Genomic DNA, 21,467 nt, shown 5'->3' with positions numbered 1-21,467 from the left:
TTGTTGGAGAAAGTATAATATATAATAGTTTATCTCAAAGCAGATGAAGCACATTTTGGTTTAAAAATAGCTTATGGCAAATATAAAGCTTCAGTTTCTGAATTTGTGTTTTGATTTAATGGTCAAATTTGAGCTTGGTAAAGGACATTGTTCTGTCATGTCATAACTCTGGTACTTCTAAGCATGTAATAACATACCAAAAATAACATTGTAATATATACTACGATTTTCAACACAATAAAAATATTTGTTACAAAATGATGACTGCAATCATGTGCACTTTTCTGTTTATTTGTGTAGATTTGTGAAAATGTAACAATTACATTAACTGTTTTAAATGTTTAAAATCTCAATTCCTCTAAGAATCAACTACCAACCCCCTTTAATGTAAATCAGATAAAACCCCAGGACTGTAATATCAGCTGCATCCAGCTGAAGTTAACTGGTTTATCGAATTATATTTGGAGATGGAGTATGCCGTGGTAGATTTGCTTGTTGATACAGAGGGGAGGTAGGTTCACAGAGAAGATTCCTCATTTTTGATTTTGGTAACTACCAACACAGCAGAAGGCACCAAACCTGTAAGAAGATGGAAGCAAATCGTATAGTTGATACATTTTGGAAAGAATTATTGCATTTATTTTATACTGCCCACACTTACCCAGTTCTTTAAGTGGCTTTTCCATATCCAGCTCTGTGTAAAGGTGACGGGGATAGGGTGACAATAGTGAAAAGTCTAGGCCCTCTGGTGTATTGCCATTCACTTGTACATAGACACGGACAGCGGCAAGAGGCTCCTGAGCCTTGAAGACTGCTGTGATAGTTGAGCCATCCAGTAGACGAATCTGATCAAGAGTCAAACATCATTTGGAAGTAGTTCCATATTCAATATCCAGAACTACTATGTCAACTACACCTGTATCGAGTACCTGTATTCGAGACTCATCGTACTCTCTTTTCGTGGGCGGAGGACCCTGACCAGTAGGGGATGTAGGACTTTGCTGGGATGTTGGAGTTGAGCTAAAAGATGTACCACCTCCAAACTAAAGAGACAACAAAAGGCAATATAATGTGGTCAAATGGAGCTGACAAATGTGGATGCAAATGTCATTGTACCTTTTGAGCTCTCTCTTCTCTATCACGGGCAATTTTGTCTTTAACCCTTTGCCTGGACAAAAATGATAACAGACAATTTGAGAAAATGTGAGTTTCATCATTGTTTAATTGTAATGGTCCTTTTCCTACGTTAGTCAAAGTCACATGCTTTGAATTCCTGAAGTCCTTTTAAGCTTTTGTAACCTACAATAATTAATATTGCAAAATGAAATGAACATTTGTGTAATTTTTCGCTCCTCTAGAATTTGTAAGTGTATTGGTGGAGTGAGGTCGAAGAGAGGTGTCAAGTCTTCTTGCTTGTTGCTTAAGTTCAAGTCAAGTCCATTTTGTGAGGCTAATCTTCTGCCCAAAGGTGGGTCGTAAACAAAAAGTGTTTATAATCATACAAACATTCAGCAATCAAGTTGTACCTTGCTAGTTTATCTTCCATCTTCTCCTTCCTCCGCAGGTCAGCCAACTTCTTCATGTCATCATCCTGTAACTTTTGGCGAATTTGCTGCAGCTCCTGTCCTTGCTTCCTTCGAGTCTTTTCCCTTTCAATCTCCTCTGCCTTTTCACGCTCTCTTCTCTCTGCTTGCTTGAATCGCATCAGTTCCTCAAGTCTGAACAACACAGTTGACAAGTCTAGTAAGTCCACTGTTAATAAACCAGAAGAAGAAGTCTGTTCATAATCTTTGCTGTACTTTGAATTAACATTTTATCTGGCTGTAGGCCTTGAAATCAAAATACACTGACACAGTACTGACCTTTTGACCTGTTCCCTTTTTTCCTCCTCTGTCATAGGCCGTTTTGTTCCATCAGGGTTAATAATGTCTCCACCTATTTCTAAAACACGCAAATACAATAACTGTTAGTTCATCTGTGTTGTAGAGGTTTTTAAAACTAACGGCCTGTGCATAATGGGAGTTGTGACCAGTAATGTAATATTTCAAATACTGGTTTACTTGGCACTTTTGTTAACATCAGCCAGCCAGGTGGAAAGGAGCACAAGTACTACAAGTTTAACCAGGTGTTACCGCTTCTTTCTTAGGTTAATGTCTATTGTCTGTACAATATTGATACAAAATATGTACTACCTTCACCAGTATCAGCAAATTCTGAAGTTGACTGTTCCTCTACTGCGCCTCCCACGACATTCTCTGCTGGTGGCACAAAGGGCTCATCAATGTCTGGGTCATTTTCATGTTCCATCAACCTGAGAAGGTGAAAAGGCGTTCATTCAAAATTGTTTTCATTTTTGTAGAAAAGTATAATGTTTTGTATATGAACTAGACTTACCAGTCCATTGCCTGCTCGATCCCTTGGTTTCCTGTGCTGGCCACAGCTCTCTCTCTACATAACAATAGACATGGCACCTTACAGTTTCTAAAAGGAAACGTGAAATGTAAGAGATTTCGACCATACTCACGCTCTGTTCCTGTCGAATCCCATCTCCAGTAGACTCTCTAATGTTGTTAGCGCTGCCATCTTTAGCTGTGACACAAGCAAATATGTGTTACATTACTTTGGGTATAAACCATTTGTACAGTTTAAATGGCCGCGGCAGGAGTGTTAGCCTCGTCAACAAAGTACATTACAGCATTCAGTCAGGGAGACCTAACATACACTTTAGCTCATTCACCACATATGTACTTCGTGGTGTGAAACCACAAAGAATAAATTAGACTGATACCAAATGAGGTTCTTATTTATTAAGGCTCTAATAATAAACTTTACAGCGCAGTGATCAGCACTGATGTGACAAACATTATAAAACGAAAGCTAAAGCAGACCTCGCTAGCTTTCAAAATGGAAACAAAAGAATCAAAACGAACAGTTTGGCACAAAACATCAGTAAAATGTGATGTGATGTGCCATTAATGATTCATATAGTCTATTTTCCATATTACTCCGAGTGTGGGAGAACTTATTCTACAAGAAACATTTTAGCTACTCACACATTAGTCAACACCACAGACACCACACCACTTCAGCACTACGGGAGCTCACAAGGGACAATAGTCCCTTACACAAACGCGGTTTGTTTTTCAACAAGCGAGTTTCACATTTTAAGAAGTACCAAGTATATGAGTACATGAGTGTTTTTTATTTATTTATTTTCCGTTTAGTGTCTTGTGTTGTCATTTTAAATGGTTGAGTGCTTCCAATTTGTTTGTAAGTACAAAATAAATTATTATTATTATTATTATTATTAATAATAATTATTATTATTATTATTATTGATAATAATAATAATAGCCTAATAATAATAATAATAATAATAATAATAATAATAATAATAATAATAATAATAATAATAATAATAATAATAATAATAATAATAATAATAATAATAATAATAGTAAGACAGTAGCATCGATCCTCACCTCAGAGGGTTTGGCTTTATTTTTAAGAGTTGAGTTTTATGATGCTCTGATTAAAAAACTAAAACCTTGCTGTTACTCAGCGAGACAGAAAGCCAGAAAGACCTTGTTGTAGGTAAGTTGGGGTCTTTTACATTGTTCTCCAGCCATGAGTCACTATCATAGACTGAATGCAGTTGGCTTAGCTTTATGGGGTAGGGTTGGTCTGTTATATATTTACAGTTGAGTAATGATTGATTTTTCTCTCCCCCTCTCAGTCTTAAGAAGGCATCATTCAAAAGCTTGTCATTCTCAAACAAGCTTCATTGATGTCATGTCGTGACAAGTGAGAAGCCATCATGATTTATCACGTAAGTTTATTTTATTTAATGCTACACGATTTTGTTCATGTTGTCATGATCAGATTCCCATTTTTGAATTAATTCGGCAAAGGATATCATGTCAAAAATGCATTTATTGTGTACACTTGATTCCAGTAGCACTTTTTTTTGAAACTGTAAGTTTTACTTGGAAGTCAAATGTACTTCATCAATATATTCAAAGTTGATACAGACTATTGTTTTGATATCTTTGTGTCTTTAAAGTAATTATTTTCCTTTCAGAGGTTTAACTTGAGTCTTCAATGTGGACAAAGTTTAAGAAGACAATAGGAACTTGGTCGGACCCTTCACTTATTTTATGGCTTTGTCATTTTGTGAAAAGCAGGTGATAAAGATCAAAGTTCAGTCATGGTTAAGTTATAATAGACTGGAAGCAGACATCTACACCAAAAGGACACCACAAAACCATGGGTATTCATGCTGTTGAAAGATGTTTCATTGTTTTTTGTATAAAATAAGTTGTTGTTTTTAACGGGTTCTGTTGTTTTTAACAGGTTCTGCTGCTGTAAGTGACACTACAGGCTGTGATTTTGGACCTTGGTTTTATTGGTGCCCTAAAGATGATGTTTAATCCTGAAAGCAGAGCAGTAAAAACATGAATAAGGAGAGCAAAGGCCAAAGGATAACTTTGCAGACCATTCGACGGATTTAACAATAGGCTGTCACATAAGAATAACTGTACAATAACTCTTTAATGTGGCCTAAACTCTGAGCTACATATTTGCAGGTTTTCCAGTCAGTAGGATGTGCTTATGTCGCTTATTTATCTCCAAAACCTTGTACAGAACATATTTTGTGCTATCCATTAGCCCATGACCCTGCTCGTCTCAGCTGTTTGTGTGGGTCTTCACCAGCTGTAACAGCATCTCCATATGGAAAATAATTGGCTTCCAGTGGAGCTGCTGTTATCTATGGTGGGACACCCCTGTCGTCTCTAATGCATTCTCACTCTCTTTTGTCCTTGTAGTAACAATAAATTAATTCAAAACAGAGAGTCTTTTGTTGTCGATTCTTTTTCCATCTGTGGATGTTTTACATTTGTGTTAAAACCAATGTTCAAAATGTGGCACTATAATGAGCCCCCATTTATTTGTGATAAGCCTAGTTTAATATATTTTTTAAATGTTTAATAAAACTAACCCCAACAACATTTGTTGAAATCCCACTTTTGTTGAACCTACAAAAATGAGACTTAAATGTCTAAGACCCAGTTGCATGATACATATCACTGAGACGTTTCAACCTGTCTTTAATAATTCCCCATCTGTAAAGTGCAAGTCATGAGCCTAACCCCTAGAGGTCCTGGTCGACCAAAACTCTGGGACTGGCACCTGCTCAGGCGGGGAACTGAGACCAATGACCACTGTCAGTGCCTCAGACACTGCGTTTCCACCATAGTGTCTCAAATGAAAGAAGATTACTTCAAATGAGACTAAAAATCCAAAACACAGATGACCCAGGCTGCTAAAAGAGTGCTATGTGCTATGCTATGGGATCGGTGATGCACTCACTAAATTTGTGTTTTTTTTATATGGTTATCTTAGAGACACAAACTTACATAGAAAAAACACACAGGTCAATAAAACAAAAAAGCTATGGATGAGGTTTACAAAATGCAGAATCAAAAAGAAAACTGAAGTCAGGGTGAGCAGAAATGAACTTTTATTGTGGAGCGCTGTGGTTTCCTCGTGTGTTTCCGGGTTTAGGGCACCATCAGCTCAACTGACAGCACTGTGGCTAATCCGGAAAGCTAACTGCCTAGGAAGTTTGCGTTTTGCTCTTCTTCATGACAGTTTGTTTATTTACAGGTGGTGTATTTGCATAAATATACTAAACATATCTTGTGTGGCACGTCAACACTTAGACAGTCCCCTTGAATGACTGAAATAGCGGTGCGTGGCTAACAGCAGAGGGAGGGGACACAAACTTCCCAGACCGCGCCCAGCTTTTGCTTCATTCCAGCAGGCAGCTAGTCACCTTCCCAGCGGTGTGAGTAGCCCACACCAGCAAAACCATATAGTTATTTCAGCGATATCCCCGTATCGTTTCAGATAAATCACACCACCATGTTCGGGAGAACCTCGAAGAAAGACCCGGAGCTGTTTCAAAACGTGTCGGAGGGTTTGCGGCGGCTCTATCGGACCAAGCTGTTCCCACTGGAGGACACGTACCGCTTCCACGACTTCCACTCCCCGGCACTGGAAGATGCGGACTTCGACAACAAGCCAATGGTGCTTCTGGTGGGGCAGTACTCCACCGGAAAAACTACGTTCATCCGACACCTTATGGAGCAGGACTTCCCCGGTATGCGCATTGGCCCAGAGCCGACTACAGACTCTTTCATCGCCGTCATGCACGGGGACCAGGATGGGGTGATCCCGGGCAACGCTCTGGTGGTCGACCCGAAGAAGCCCTTTCGGAAACTTAATGCTTTCGGCAACGCTTTCCTCAACAGGTAAAGTCCCCGCCACACTGTGCTGACACGTAAAAGTGAAAGTTGTGTCCGCTTTTGGTTTCAGTCCTTGTTTGAGAATGAACGACATCTTGAGTGTATTATGTTTGCATTGCGTGTTTAGTTCTTGTGTGCTTTTAAGACCAAACGCCGCAGGAATGAATTAAACTTCCTGGGCCTTGTCACTGTCACAGGTTGTTGCTGCAGAACTTTTTAAAAGCACGTCATTGTTTTAAAAGGCCTCACATGTTGGTGCATGTTTTGTTGCCCAAGCGAGAGTGTGTTTCCCAGCATTCTTTAACACATGCGTTTTCCCCCTGACTATGTGGACGTCTCATAGTAAAGTGAAAGGCATGTTTATGGCAAAACACAAGGAGACAAGATAATGCCTACAATTCTAATACTACTATACGTCCCTTTTATTGAAGCACCTGGTAGTGTCACTCTTGTGAACATAAATGGATAATGTTGCCAGGTAACACTGACCTTGTGCTGTCCTGCAGGTGCCTTGAGTTACATTTCCTGTGGTCATAAAGTGTTACTATATCAGAGGAGCCAAAGGAGCAGCCTAACCATACCTATTACCTGTGTCACGATCTTATCACGATGTGCTAAAGGTTTCTTGCCTATCACTTTGAATATTATACTTAGTCTGCGACAAGCTTTAGTTGAGAATGTCATTGTATTTTGATATATTTGTAATGATTTTTTTATTAGGAAAACAAAAGGAACAGAAGGAACTATCAGAGTAAAAACAGGGTTACAACAGCAAGTTCACAATGAAGATAATAACTTTATATTTTAGTCCAGTAATGGCATTTAATCTAAATTCCTAAACTAAACCAGAATTGCAGAAACGTTCACAGAGTCATTCATTTATCTAATATGACTCTTGAAGTGCACCAATCCATCGGTTTCTCGTATTATTATTATTATTATTATTATTATTATTATTAATTATAACAAGTGTTCCTGTCACACACTAGTCTAACAATCAGATCAGAGGGACAAACATTCACACAATCTAAATAAGCATGGCTCATAGTGAAGGGTGTTGGACCTCACTTCCTACAAATCACCTCTGGACTTCATCGTCGAGTACAGAGGAAAGCAGATAAGATTGTCCCTCAACAAAAGCTTTTGTCCATTTCCACATCATTTGTTGAACTGCTGAATACAATCCGGTAATGCTGTTGTGTTTGAAGTGGACGTACGTTTCTCTGAAGAGTCAAATGTGTGATTTAGTGTTCTTTATTGGCTATGAAGTCCTACTCATGAAGTCTTTGGTCATCTTTCCAAATGATTGCATAAATCTGTGGAGTACTCAGCCCACATGATTCAGAGTGTGACTATGTAAAACCAATTGTTTGTGACGTGAGTAAACGCAACACAACTTGCCCATTCAGAAAGTTTATTCTCCCATGTCTAATTGAATGTAGATGTCACCTGTGCACAGCTGTTCTTCGTGGTCTAGCCTCCTCGCGCTGCACGCTGTCTCTTCCCTTTGGAGAGCGGGCCTCACGCTCTCTGTGAACCATTAGTAAGTAAAACTCGAGTCAGCAAAGTCTCAGTTCCTCAGTGACCCACCCTGCGCCTGCACTGTCCCGCCTCAGGCCTGTTATTCCAGGACACTGACTCTGCACTTTACACGGAGAAGGACGGGGGTTGACGCCGAGAGGATCTCCAAGTGCCCAAATCCCCTTAAACTGTCTTGAGCTTTTAAACATGCCCTTATGTGGGTTTTCTCATGACAAATGTACCTGTTGATTCAAAATACACATTTGAAACTTGAGAGTGATCCCCGCTGGACCCCTCGTTCTGATTAGTTCAAGGCTAACATTGCCTCCATTACCACTTATTATTTACTAATAGATGTGGCAGCTGTTGTTTTTAAGCTAACTGCTTCAACTCCCTCGTGTTGTCCACACAGCGGGAATGAGGCATCAAATAAAACTGTGCAAACGTGTGTAGCCTGCAGAGGAAACGGAGTAGCTGTAACCTGTGCTAGCCACCCATTTCCTTTTGTCCCGGCGAAGCTGAGGTCATGATAGGAAAGGTCAAAGTTCAGGAGTTGGGTTGAAGAGGGGGTAACTTTACGTCATAACACGGTAAATGAACATCAAGTAGTGTCTCTATCATTTCAGTACATTACTGAAATAGTTTTGGATTCTTATGCCTTGCGGTATATTCCCTTCTTTGAATTCCGGCATTTTTTCCATGAACTCTTTGTGGAAAATGTTGGAGAGTGGAAAGCCCGTCGTTTTTATCGCGCACCATCCACACTGAGAGGAAAGGAAAAGGCTTCATGTTTGTTATCTTTGGCACTCGCTGTTATAGTAATGTAATAGCTCAAAGCATAGCCCGTCTCTCATATTACTTGGACTTATTCTTTCGCCTCATATTTTTCCTATCCCCCTGCGTGTGGTGGGGATGTCTGTTGGGCTTAGTTCATCGTGGCTGGTGCAGGAATGTAAAAGTCTTGTGACCCATTGCCTCCGAGATCATGTTGTGAGTATCCGTTCAGATTGACTCAAGGGGCAGCCGAGCGGGATGAAGTACCCCGAGCGGCGAGGCCGTGTCTAACAATCTCCTGCATTGTCTGCTTTGGGGACAGTGTGTAGGTTTATGCAAAGGACACTTAGCTCGCTCTGGTGCTTTGTGGTGTGTGATTGTGGGATGGCTTTGATTTCGGAAGCCTGTGTTTCTTGTGCCAAAATATTTCACTCAGACATTTCAGGATATTGGACACACAAAAAAACTACCGTGTTTTTACTATATTTTATGTTAAACTTACTAGGATTACACTTTTTGCTTATTTTATTTCCATTAACACACAAACTATACTTTACGGATCAAAAATAATAATAATGGCTTGTACTTGCATTGCTCTTTATTAGCTTGACAAGCTTCTAAAAGCGCTGCTCTGTAGCCACAGCTGCCCTGGTAGGCTGACGTGAACAAGAATGCCAATCTGCGCCCATTACATCGCTACCAACTTCTCTTAAACACGGGCTCTGAAGTGTCTCGCCCAAGGACACAACAGTCTGCAAACCTGTGGTCAACATGGTTCTTACATTTCATGCATAGCACTAAAGTTTGTACCATTTTTAGACCTTTTTTTATTACTTCCTTGTGTGCTTTTCTTCACACACACACACACACACACACACACACACACACACACATTGTAACACCCTGTAACACCCTCCTTCTGTTTGTGTTGTGTCTGCAGGTTCATGTGCGCCCAGATGCCTAACCCCGTGTTGGAGAGCATCAGTATAATCGATACTCCAGGAATCCTGTCCGGAGAGAAGCAGAGGATAAGCAGAGGTCGGCACACGCTTCCACTCACTTGAGCCACACATGACTAATGCCTCTCCCACTCGAGAGCCACACCCACAAACTCAACAAAACTGCTTTGCATGCATTCAGGAACAGGGCCAGAGAAAGGTTTTAAATTGGGCTATATAGTCTTTTCCGCCATTGTGTAAAGCAAATCCTCGCCCCAGACACGTGGCGGTGGTCATTCATTTCTATTCATTGGCCAATGTGATACAGAAAGCAACAGCCACTGAGTGTTAGGTGTAAAAATAATTTGGACCTTATTGGATTGAGACGTAATAAGTTGGATAGAGGGATATCAACTACGTGTTTGCTTGTTTCCCTTTGCTGACATTTTTCCCTTTTAGATTTCAATGCGATTTCCTTATTCCATCACACGTAAAGCATGTGTTATCATTCATGAAGTGGCAATATGACTCGTATTTGAATAATTCACCCTGAGTCATATCCATTTGCACATCCTAAATAAATAAATCTCTCACAGATTGCCACATTTGCTGAACTTCATAAAAAGGTCATAGCGGATTGCAAAATATATATATTTTTTTCCTGTAGTTATGATGACTGTACAAAAAGATGTATGATAGTAACTCAACTTCTTCTTTTGGACCCGACTAAAAGGAAACGTGCAAGCAGCGGTGAGACTTTTCTTCTCGAGTGGCAGGAAGCGGAGTAGCATAACAGAGTTTCCCAACACTTTGACATCTGTGTGACGAGGCCGGAGGCTGTATCTTATTTGCCTAAGCTTTCCTCCCCGTGAGAGAAAACTCCCACATGAATATAAAAATGTAGCTGGATGTGTGGGAGATCGTGAATCTCCTGTGTATACAATTAGACCAATGAAAAACCCAAACAGGAAGTGAGGACTTGGCTGAATGACGACGCAAATGTTCAACTCAATATCACTCAAGTTGTCCCCACGGGGAGCAGTACAATTCATTCATAAGCCGAATCTCCTTACGAGATAATGAAACCGACTGGCGCGATGCCTTTGCATTAATCTGAACCATTGTTTCAGGGTAAACAAGACTGGAGACTAGGCCCACTATAATGTGTCTTCTATAAACACCATTCATTGAAGCTATGGACACAGTGAAGGTGCATGAGGAGACTGAGTGATCACCAGTGTGATCACGGCTGGGCGGGCTGCTCGATCTAATTGCAATTTTCATTTCAGATTATGGCAAAAGTATGACATGATTTGCTATTTGTTTAATTTCTATTCTAAATATTTGAAACACTCCTAAGAGCTTTAACATTTGAACGAAGACTAAAACTGAACTATTACAAGCATCATGCAGTTCAGAACATGTTTGTAGAGGTCCAAGCTACAGGGGCAGCAGGTTTTATTCATACTGTATTAAGACCCCATGCTCAGTTTGGGCAAAGGATAGTGTGCTACCTAAGTAATCCAGTGTTTATTTCAATACATTGTTCAATCATGACCTTCAAAAACTGTATCTTATTTCATTTGGTCGAAGGAAATGTGCTAATAGTGAGTTTACCTTCCTCCTCCTGAAGCACAAGTGATGAAATCATGGAGAAGCCGGTTTTGCAGAACAGGTTGGATCTGTCACTGAGAGTATCTTATTTGACTGTTTAAGGAAACAACACTATGCACCGCTATTTGTCAACTTCAAGGCAATATCATTTCAAAGATCAAAAACTAGGGTGGCAGCTTTCACCTCACGTAGGCATTTGGTACTGTGACAAAAGAACTAAAGCGTGATATTCAGCAGCCCCTGTTCTTGACGGCATCATGTGAAATGCACACTCCATTTCCCTGTTTAAATACACAGAAGGGCCTCTGGTGTATTCCTGTGTGTGTCTGTCGTGGAAAGATCAGTCTCTAAATCCTCTATATGTGAAGTCTCGTCTCTAGCAGCTGCTCGTCTCCTCCTCCTGGCACATGTTAAAAACGGACACATGTCTATAGCCGGCTCCCCACAGGGACCCTCTATATATTCCACTCTCGCATAACATTTAAAACATGCGCACACCTCGATCCTCGTGCAATTATGTCGGCGTTCTCGGTGCGTAGCATATGTACAAACAAAAAGCATTTAGTTCCTCTTAACGCCACGATCCCTCCTGTCTTTTGGTGCACACATGTTTGGACAAAGACAAAAACTGGCCTTTGTCGGAATGTGTGCACTGCAGATCTGGATGGGGACTGGAGCTTTTGGACGCGGGTGCATATTTCTCAGATGAAGCAGACTCGATCACAAATAGTATTTTCGTTTTCTCTCTCAGATCCTTGAAAGGGGGAGTTCCAGAGTAGAAGTCACATTGTTTACTGTAATCCGAGTTGGTCTGCGTAGAGAACTAGCTGCGGTCTCTGGTGTTGCTTCTCATGATTATACAATTAATTTATTTTTATTTATCCCTTATAGCTTTACTGTTATGGCAAATCTGACAAGGACTGATTTCCCCTTATCCCAAAACAGCTATGTATTGTTTGTGTTCAGTGAAGAATATGATAATATTATAGCAGCTTTTAAATTAGGCAGGACGCCCCCGGGCCTTAAGTTGAATTGTCTGCCTCTTTGTCTTTACTTTAAGTTCATAATGTCATTCTGGGTATAGTTAATTATTAGCCAACTCGTCTTTCCAAGATCATGACTGAATAGAATTAAGCCAACACTGGATCCAGATGGACCAACAAACCAACCTTTGCTCAACAGCAGAAACTGAGCCTCAAGCATTGAGCTCTATGCAATACATTCCCGTATTTCTCCACTCCCATAGATTCACTACATCACAACATGCTTTTGTAGTGACATAAGTGGAAAGGAAATGTCTACCACTGCAGGTACATGCCAGTGACTTCACTGAGAAAAATGTTGTTCTCAGGCTGCTGTTTAGAAGCAACATTATGTATAAAAATGCACATCAACAAGAAATCAATTTCATGTAATTAATTCATTTTTCCTTCAATGTCTTGTTTTAAAGTCTGTATCTTTTCTTCTCAGGGTATGACTTTGCGGCTGTGCTGGAGTGGTTTGCTGAGCGCGTGGATCGGATCATTCTCCTCTTTGACGCGCACAAGCTGGACATCTCTGACGAGTTTTCAGAGGTCATCCGAGCCCTGAAAAATCACGAGGACAAAATGCGAGTGGTTCTGAACAAGGCGGACCAGATCAGCACACAGCAGCTGATGAGGGTCTATGGAGCGTTAATGTGGTCCCTCGGAAAAATCATCAACACTCCTGAGGTGAATGTTCAATAAGACTCTTTTACCTAATCAATTCCATATAATGACTTGCCCGGGCACAAGTGTATTAATCACATTATAGACCATTATTTCACCATTTTTAAACAACACTTTATATATGTTACTTTTCTCAACTGACAATGTGGAAATGTCTACTCTTCATGTGAGTCAGAAGATCTTGTGACGTCTCCAGAAAATAGTTAATGTTTGATTATGGTTTAGTCTCATGAACCTTTAAAGTGGGAAACCTTTGAATCATGTGGACAATCATTGATTGAGTTTGAGAGGTTGGAGTTGTAAAGCCTTCTTTAGAGTCAGTCCTTATCACATATGGCTGGCATATTCATAAATACCTGTGTCAACATTATAATCTGTGTTTTTTTTACATTGCAAGTATGTGTGGTTTAAAATGTCTTCATTTCAATAGCTGTGGGCAGTGACTAACCCTGTGCATGTTAATCCAGGTGGTGCGGGTGTACATTGGGTCATTCTGGGCACAGCCGCTGTTGGTCCCAGACAACAGGAAGCTTTTCGAAGCAGAGGAGCAGGACCTGTTTCTAGATATTCAGTCGCTGCCCCGAAATGCAGCGTTGCGCAAACTTAACGACCTCATCAAACGAGCCCGCCTTGCCAAGGTTAGTTCAATTATTTATTTTATGCTGTGTCCGATGTGTCCATTTTTATCGATTCTTAAAACTGTGTTTTGTTTTTAGGTCCAGGCATACATCATCAGCTCACTGAAAAAGGAGATGCCCAGTGTATTTGGAAAAGATAACAAGAAGAAAGAGCTTATTGCTAACCTTGGAGAAATCTACCAAAAGATTGAGAAGGAACATCAGATCTCTCCAGGAGACTTCCCCAACCTTAGCAAGATGCAGGTGTGCAATGGCTTTAGGGCACTATATGACTGCATATTAACGGTTTATGTCAAAGCCAGTCCACTGTAGTAAAGGAGAAACATTTCTCTGGGCATTCGGACCTGCATCTAAACGTGACTGATACAATACAGTATTTAAAAATACACTCATGCTATTCAGAGTTCTGGTCATATGATCTTGTACATCAGACTGGTAGTTCCCATTATGTAGAGTACTCATGTTGCCACTGTACAAAACTTCCAGTGTTATTTAAAGAATTAGACAAAGATGCTTTGGAGGACTATAACCTCTCACCCATCACTCCTCTCACATCTTTGCCCCCGTTTCCTGCCCTTACCTCCAGGATGGGCCAGGCCTGATGAGATTTATTTTTCCTGGTTTGTCAGGAAATCCTGCTTCTTGTATGCTGCTCCCATTGGTAGCCATTGAAGACTGATCTATTTCTATCACTAATTCCTGTTTTCACTCTCCCACTGTCTTTTCTTTTCAGGAGTTACTCAATGGGCAGGACTTCACAAAGTTTCCCTCTCTGAAGCCTAAGCTGCTGGAAGCTGTGGAGGACATGCTGGCCAATGATATTGCCCGTCTCATGGCTTTGGTGCGGCAGGAGGAGGCTGCTATGCCCAGCCAGACTGTCCACGGTGGAGCCTTCGAGGGAACCATGAGTGGCCCATTTGGCCACGGCTACGGAGAGGGCGCCAGTGAGGGAATAGACGAGATGGAGTGGGTGGTGGGCCGTGACAAGCCTTCATACGATGAGATGTTTTACAATCTGGGCCCCATCAACGGGAAGGTGTCTGGCGCTGCAGCCAAAAAGGAGATGCTGAAGTCCAAGTTGCCCAACACGGTGCTGGGAAAGATTTGGAAGCTGGCTGATGTGGATAAAGATGGGTACCTGGATGATGAGGAGTTTGCATTGGCAAACCACCTGATCAAAGTGAAGCTTGAGGGCCACGAGCTGCCGGCCTCTCTGCCTAACCATCTGGTGCCTCCATCCAAACGTCGGACTGTGCAGCTGGAGGCGGACGGAGAATAAAGATATAATGTGAGCCTTTCCACGCCTGAAGTACTTGTTTGAATTTTGTGACGAGTTATCGTTCTAACAGTTAATTCCATCTGTAGATGATTGATATTTAATGTTGAACAAAAAGATCTCAGAATATGCTGATACATTAACTACAAGTATATTTACAATTAAATACCGTGAAATTCAAACAGGTACTCATTGTGAACTGAGCCTCAAACCTTCCTGAAACGCCAGAGGACATGTGCAGAGTGGTTGTTCACCAGACTTTGGGCTTCCAAGGACAAAATGTAGTTAGATATCTATTATAAATGAAAGAAGGGTGATTGTCTATTGAAAAGACTTTGCTGTATCATTACTGGCTGATTCACTGTGACACTGAAAGTCGCACGCAGAATTGTCCTTAAGTAAATGGTCTGCGCTTTAATATTCTAATCCAAAGAATAGAAAAGAATTATAGTTTGTTTTCATTTTTAGAAAGAGAGTGAAAGTGGAAATCACAAAAGCTGTTTGAATTGTTTTATCTATATTTTTGTATTTCCCCACTGTTAACTTCTACTCTTTCCAAATGCTATCTTTTTATTATTTTGCGAGATAAATAAAAAAAAAAAAATTCTATGGTTCATTTTTCCCTGAGTAATTTTATTATTGCTAACGAACCAAGTCTGCCTTGAAAACAAAAGGCCTTATTTTTCATTTTGGTGACTGAAGGTCAGGTGGAGGACTGAGTCATCCAGAGGCCACATTACTGCAGTCATTATTTTCATCTAATTGTAACACCACAGTGCCCTCTGCTGGTTGTTTCAGAAAACAAAAATACCTAATTCAGTATCATATTGGTCAATAGGTAGAGTAGGTGTGACGGGTGATATTTAAAAATGACAGATTAAAAAGGCTATAGTAAAAAGTTTAATGACTCTGTACCCATTTAGAAAAGCCTCAATATTTTCCACACAGAAGTGGGTAGAGAAGCCAAAATGATTTACTCAAGTAAGAATAGCCCTGCTTTAAAATAACTTTACTCAAGTAGAAGTGATCAAAGTAGTCGATACAAATAATTGCTCTTGTGAAAGTAAAACAGTAATTCTCTGAACTGCCCCGTCTGAGCTTTATGTTTCGGTACTGACATAAATAATGAAAAACAAAACATGAAATAATATACAAACGTTAACAATATTCGGAGAATATAGATATTCACACAAGTAAGAGTATGGATACTTTTGTATAATATTGCTCAAGTAGAAATAAGGTAAAAAGTAACGTATGTAAACTATTTTAAGGAGTATAGCTACTCAATTAAATGTACTTGAGTTATGCAACTGAGAACTACCCTCCTCTGATTCCTTGGGTAGAAGTTCCTGCCTTGCCCCATTTCAGCTCATGGTGACAATTATGCTCAATTGCTCATCACCTTTTCGATATAAACACAATGCTTCTGGCTCTTTAGCGTCACGCAGCTTCTGATGAGACTTTCTGTCGGTAACTCACTGGGAGCTCATCATCATGGGGTTGGAAACAAAAGACAATAGGGTTAATGAAAAAGGATGGCCCTATGGTCTCCTTTACACTATACACTCATGCCGTGTGTGGGCCTTTAGTCACAGTGCTTCAAATCTACATTTTAGAAATTTAGATTTAATCTTTTTGTTAACGCAAATAGCCGACACGAACATCTATATCAAGGCTTAAATGCTTTTTTTGGGTTTATTTCTACTGAAAATAATAGTTTTAATTAATAGTGTTTTTAATAGTGTCTTATACTGAACAATTTAAGACCTATAATATGTTTATTCTACATTATAAATCTTGCTCATTCTTGATAGTGTGTACTGATGCCAATCTTTGCGGAAACAAGTGAGTCATATGTAAATATCTTTTTGTAAACAGAAGAAAAGTGGTTGACCTGGTTTGGGTGGGACAATCCAACCAAAATACATGACGGACAGTCATCTGTCCTAGATAGTCACCAATGAGACAGGACTTGACAGATTCTCTCAAAGATTCAGAACATACAGCCATACAGGGGGTAACAACAAAAACAGACAAACAAACAAACACACTAAAATTAAATTTAATTTATGGTATTTAACTCAGTCAATATGTCAATCAGTTAATTCATAATGTCTTCGATTTCAATAACAAAGCATTCAAAATGTAGAAAAGTATAACAGCAGCTGGAGCAGTTATTAGACAGGGAGGCTACTGGGCTGTTCTTCCGAATATTGATAAACAGTTTACATTTCTGTACATCCAGCAAAGTGCAGTGGATATGGAACCTAAGAATGCTATGTGTGGCAAATGTACAGAGTAGCCTCATTTACATGTGGCAGCCGCCTTTAGGACCCCTCTTGTTCTATAATGATGCATTAGCACAGAGCTGCAGAAACGCTCACAGTGGTGTGAAGTGAGAGGCACATGAGGTGTTATCCCTAATGGACTGCACACACTCCTCTTTGCATTACTTCCTTTTTTCTTCCAGTCAGGAAGTGTATGTTTTTTACTTTATTATGTCTTCCTTATTTTCCCCTTCTGCTTTTTTGGGGTATCTATTTAGGTCTTGTTTCTACAGGCCAAGACTAAAGGGTTCTTAACCTGAGCCTCTGACACACTGTCCATAACACTAAATGGATTGGGTCAACTTATGTAACACATTCATTAGTGAGAGTGGCCTTTTTGAGGTGAGGGTGAGAAATAAAGCACCTTTGTGTCTATTGCCCTAGTTATATTTTATATAATTAGTATAACATTGTTAGATACAATTGCTAAATATTTGGCCACAGCTTTCTGAAAAGTGGACACACAAACTGCAATGGGAGCAATGTACGTGTCCAGTAACTGCTCAAACTTAGTGTTTTAACTTGAAGAATAATATTTGTTTTTGTCTTTTGTTTGTTTTGTTTTTATTTGTTTTCGTCTTTGTTTTTTCTTTTTAGAAAAATGTGCTGTGTGTACAAATAGACAAGCCATGAATTAAAATGAAAATCATTTATTTGTGGAGAAGGAACTGAGCAGTGAGACCTGCCAGTCTCGTGTAGCAATGATTTCATTTCACATTTTGAAGGGAACATGAGGAATCAGGACAACCACAGTAAGTGCTTCGAACACTGTTACAGTTATATTGGATATCAACTGTTTTTACACTGGTTGACTATCAGGCAGCATTTTTGGAGCTTTGCTTACTCTGTACAGACCCATTTCTCAAATCTGCCCGTCAGATCCTCACGTAAAGAGTCCACTTCGACAGTGACATAGCCGTACGTCTATCAAAAGGAGATTCTCTTGAAGTAGCGGAGGGAGTTGGCTCGCATGCATTAGAGCTTTCGACCGGGACAGAAGCATTCACAGCTTGGTCTGTCCAAGATTGTGCCAGTTCACAGTGTTTTTTGTGAGGAGAATTCAGTCAACACGGCGGCCGCTCAGGCGTCTGAGGTGCACCAAAGACTTCTTGTGAGGCGTAGGTGATGTAAAGGAACCCGTCCAGATCGCTGTAGAGAGAGTAAATCTCCCCCATGCTTGACGACATAGAGGACATGCTCTTCTCTGCCACCAACAGAAACAGGGCCTGCGTCGCCTCCAGATCTATTTTATTTCTAGGAATAAAATGAGACAGGCGGTGACTCACAGCTTATAATAAGAAAAATGCATATTTCACAGCAAGATGGGAGATGGTGTGGGGGTACCAAACAAATAGACTTGCATACCTGAGTAGACAGAGGAACTGACCCAACGTGAACTCAAAGGGAACCAGGAACTTTGTCTTGTCCAAAAGAGGGAGAGATTTTTCACGAATATAACGCTCAACAATTACCTGTAGATAAGAGTATAAGGTGACCAGCCCAATATGCATTAATCAAAAACACAGTAAAATGTACCTACAGGTAACTTGTTTGGGAATTTAGTCCGGATATTGCAAACTTCATCTTTTCTTGTAGCTGCAGAAGAGAATATTGTTTGCAGTGAGGAAAAAAATCAACAATTTAAAGTTAAAAAGTTTTGGATTGGGTCACTCACCAAGGCATTTTCTTTGCTTGAAAGGCATCATCTCCATGGATTTCTCAAAAGGTGCCATTTTTGCTTCTTCTTTTTTTTTTGGGTGGTTTGACTAGACCGGTAGTGATGGAGGTGGCGTTGGTCTTACCCAGGCTGACAAAAGTCCCCTCGGGTGGAAGTTAGCAAACCCCACTGAGCTGCCCTGAGGAACACAGTTTTATAGGAGAGGAGGGAGGAGTCGAAATGTGACACCAACAAACAAAAGCTCACTCCTTGTCCCTGTGAAGAGTGTGGAAGGTCTTGTGCCTGTTCTTTGGCCTTCTTTATCCGGTTTGAACCAGATTTACAGGCCTCAGCTATCTGCTGAAGGCATCCTCTCATCCACTTGTGACATTACTGCTGTAGTGGTCACATACACGTCCACAACAGTAGAAAGGAAATGTGCGCTGAGTGAAAGGAGGGCAGCCAATATGCAAAGGAACATATGGCATAAATCATTTTCAAGTTCAGAGCAGCTGCTAGACTAGAAGAACATGTAACCACCATATATTCACTTTACTCCGTACGGTTCTTTGTGTGAGTCAGTTTTAATGTCTAGCTGGACTGAAGGACAGCACAGAGGCTCATCATGGCTGCACAGGAGCAGGCCTTGAGCACCAGAGCAATAGAGGGCCCAGATCTATCACACCAGACAAGACCCCAGGTGTAGACTGTGCAAAGAGTAAGTAATCTTTATTTATATAGCACCTTTCACAGGCAAAGGCCACAAAGTGCTTCACAACACAGTAAAAGCAGAAATTACATACAAAAAAAGGGGGTCAAAACAACACAGAAATCATAGCAGCCCAAAAGTAGCTAATTAAAAGCTTGAACAAATAAATGTGTCTTAAGTTCGCTTTAGAAAGAATCAACAGAGTCAATAGAGCGCAAAGAGGGTGGAAGATCATTCCAGAGCCTGGGAGCAACAGCCTGGAAGGATCGGTCACCTCTAGTGCGAAAACTCGTACGTGGAACCTTTAGCAGATTCTGATCCACAGACCTCAGAGCCCGCGCAGGGGTGTAAAGGCTGGACCAGAGCACTGATATAAGAAGGATCCTGACCATGCACGGCTCTGAAGGCTAGAACCAGAACTTTAAACATGATCCTAAAAGACACTGGCAGCCAATGACGCTGTTTTAAAATAGGGGATATGTGGGTCCTCCTGTTTGTGCGGGTCAGAATTGTCGCTGCAGAGTTTTGCACTAATTGCAGTCGAGAGAGCTCCTTCTTGTTAAGACATGAAAACAAACCGTTACAGTAGTCTAAACGTGAAGACACAAATGCATGGATGATAAGCTCCAAATCATTACGTGAGACCATATTCCTAAGTTTAGAAAGAGGCCAATGAGACGATCCAGCACATAACTGCAGGGTGTAAGATGCTGGCAGGGAAAGCTTACATGGAACCCCATAACCAAGTGGCTGGTATAGTGTACAGGAACATCTGTGCAGAATATGGGCTGGAAACCCCAAGGTCAAAGTGGGAAACACCTCCAAAGGTGGTCGAGAATGACCGAGCCAAGATCCTGTGGGACTTCCAGATACAGACGGACAGAATGGTAATGGCCAACCAACCGGACATTGTGGTGGTGGACAAAGAGCAGAGGAAAGCCGTTGTGATCGACATAGCAAAACCAAGCGACTTCAACATCAGGAAAAAGGAACACGAGAAACTAGATAAATACCAGGGGCTCAGAGAAGAGCTGGAGAAAACCTGGAGGGTGAAGGCATCAGTGGTGCCCGTGGTCGTTGGGGCACTCGGGGCAGTGACCCCCAAACCCCCAAACTGGAGGAGTGGCTCCAGCAGATCCCAGGAAATCCACATCTCTGTCCAGAAATGTGCAGTTGTAGGAACAGCAAAGATACTGCGCAAAACCCTAAAGCTCCCAGGACCCAAAAATAGTGACCAATATAAATTGTGAGAAACAAAACATGAAAATTGTGTAAATCCAAGGAAATGCCAGAAAAATACACCAAATTTGAAGAATAAATATACCAAATTTATTCTCCAGAAGAATAATGTACATGAAACACAAACTACATCTATTTTATGAGTCAACATGAAGTTTTTGCCACTGAAAGATTTACTTACTGTGGAACGTCAACTTTTTTACTCGAGCACAGATACTTCATTCGTTTCTCGAGTACACATACTTGAATACATGTACTTTTGACAGGGAGTTGAAGGCAGAGATCCCCCTCTGGTGGTTCACGGAGGTAGGCCAGGCAATGACATGCCTTGCACCTGTCACAAGCACATCCCATTCCCTGGACAGACAGAAACAGTTATGCTTAAACAGATTATATTCTCCATAGAGTCACAAAAATATCCCGCTATTCTTAAGCACAGAAAGAGTGCGCCCCAAAAGCCTAATGGGCCTAAACTGTCAGCCTATATTGGCTACATTTTGCGTCAATATTTGCCACATAGTCAGATATAACATAAGATCAGATAAGCCTTTACATGTACGGCCTCCTGTGATACATTGAGCTGGCTAAACGTGAGAAGGCCTACATCTTACCATCAGGATAAATGGCATCCACAGTTGATTTGAATGGCGGTATTACACAGTTTTAACAGTGGTATGTGTTATAGTCCATTCGAAAAACTTCTCGGACCAATGAGATGACAGCTTTGGTGCAGCGGCTCCTCCTCTCGCTGCCTGCC

General features: G+C 40.8%; 3 protein-coding genes across 6 annotated transcripts; 1 reads left to right on the top strand and 2 right to left on the bottom strand.

The window, feature by feature from the left end:
• Positions 1-272: 272 nt before the first annotated feature.
• On the bottom strand, positions 273-6,151 carry ubxn1 (UBX domain protein 1). Of its 3 annotated transcripts, none has more exons than XM_079556852.1 (10): positions 6,031-6,151; positions 2,525-2,589; positions 2,395-2,448; positions 2,193-2,311; positions 1,863-1,941; positions 1,527-1,718; positions 1,117-1,168; positions 930-1,043; positions 662-845; positions 273-579 (listed from the first exon to the last, which is right to left on the bottom strand). In XM_079556852.1, exons 2-10 carry the CDS (start codon positions 2,581-2,583, stop codon positions 518-520), a joined length of 915 nt encoding a protein of 304 aa, XP_079412978.1. In that variant the 5' UTR covers positions 2,584-2,589; positions 6,031-6,151; the 3' UTR covers positions 273-517. The 3 variants fall into 3 exon arrangements, with proteins under 3 accessions (XP_079412978.1, XP_079412979.1, XP_079412977.1); XM_079556853.1 differs by lacking the exon at positions 6,031-6,151 and adding an exon at positions 2,889-2,954; XM_079556851.1 differs by lacking the exon at positions 6,031-6,151 and adding an exon at positions 3,054-3,124 and having other exon boundaries at positions 274-579.
• Positions 5,678-15,342, top strand: ehd1a (EH-domain containing 1a). Its single transcript, XM_079556846.1, has 6 exons — positions 5,678-6,314; positions 9,544-9,641; positions 12,626-12,867; positions 13,332-13,502; positions 13,581-13,745; positions 14,236-15,342. Exons 1-6 carry the CDS (start codon positions 5,926-5,928, stop codon positions 14,779-14,781), a joined length of 1,611 nt encoding a protein of 536 aa, XP_079412972.1. The 5' UTR covers positions 5,678-5,925; the 3' UTR covers positions 14,782-15,342.
• Positions 15,343-17,789: 2,447 nt separating this feature from the next.
• On the bottom strand, positions 17,790-21,431 carry map1lc3cl (microtubule-associated protein 1 light chain 3 gamma, like). Of its 2 annotated transcripts, XM_079556458.1 has the most exons (5): positions 21,322-21,431; positions 18,781-18,961; positions 18,646-18,701; positions 18,471-18,577; positions 17,790-18,359 (listed from the first exon to the last, which is right to left on the bottom strand). In XM_079556458.1, the coding sequence occupies exons 2-5, from the start codon at positions 18,836-18,838 to the stop codon at positions 18,170-18,172; spliced, it is 411 nt and encodes a 136-aa protein (XP_079412584.1). In that variant the 5' UTR covers positions 18,839-18,961; positions 21,322-21,431; the 3' UTR covers positions 17,790-18,169. The 2 variants fall into 2 exon arrangements, with proteins under 2 accessions (XP_079412584.1, XP_079412583.1); XM_079556457.1 differs by lacking the exon at positions 21,322-21,431 and having other exon boundaries at positions 18,781-19,190.
• Between the last annotated feature and the right edge of the window lie 36 nt (positions 21,432-21,467).

This window comes from Gobius niger (genome assembly GCF_951799975.1).
Source record: "Gobius niger genome assembly, chromosome: 5".
Lineage (NCBI taxonomy): Eukaryota > Metazoa > Chordata > Actinopteri > Gobiiformes > Gobiidae > Gobius > Gobius niger.
Note: the sequence above shows the minus strand (reverse complement) of the source record. Positions and strands in the feature narration are given on the sequence as shown.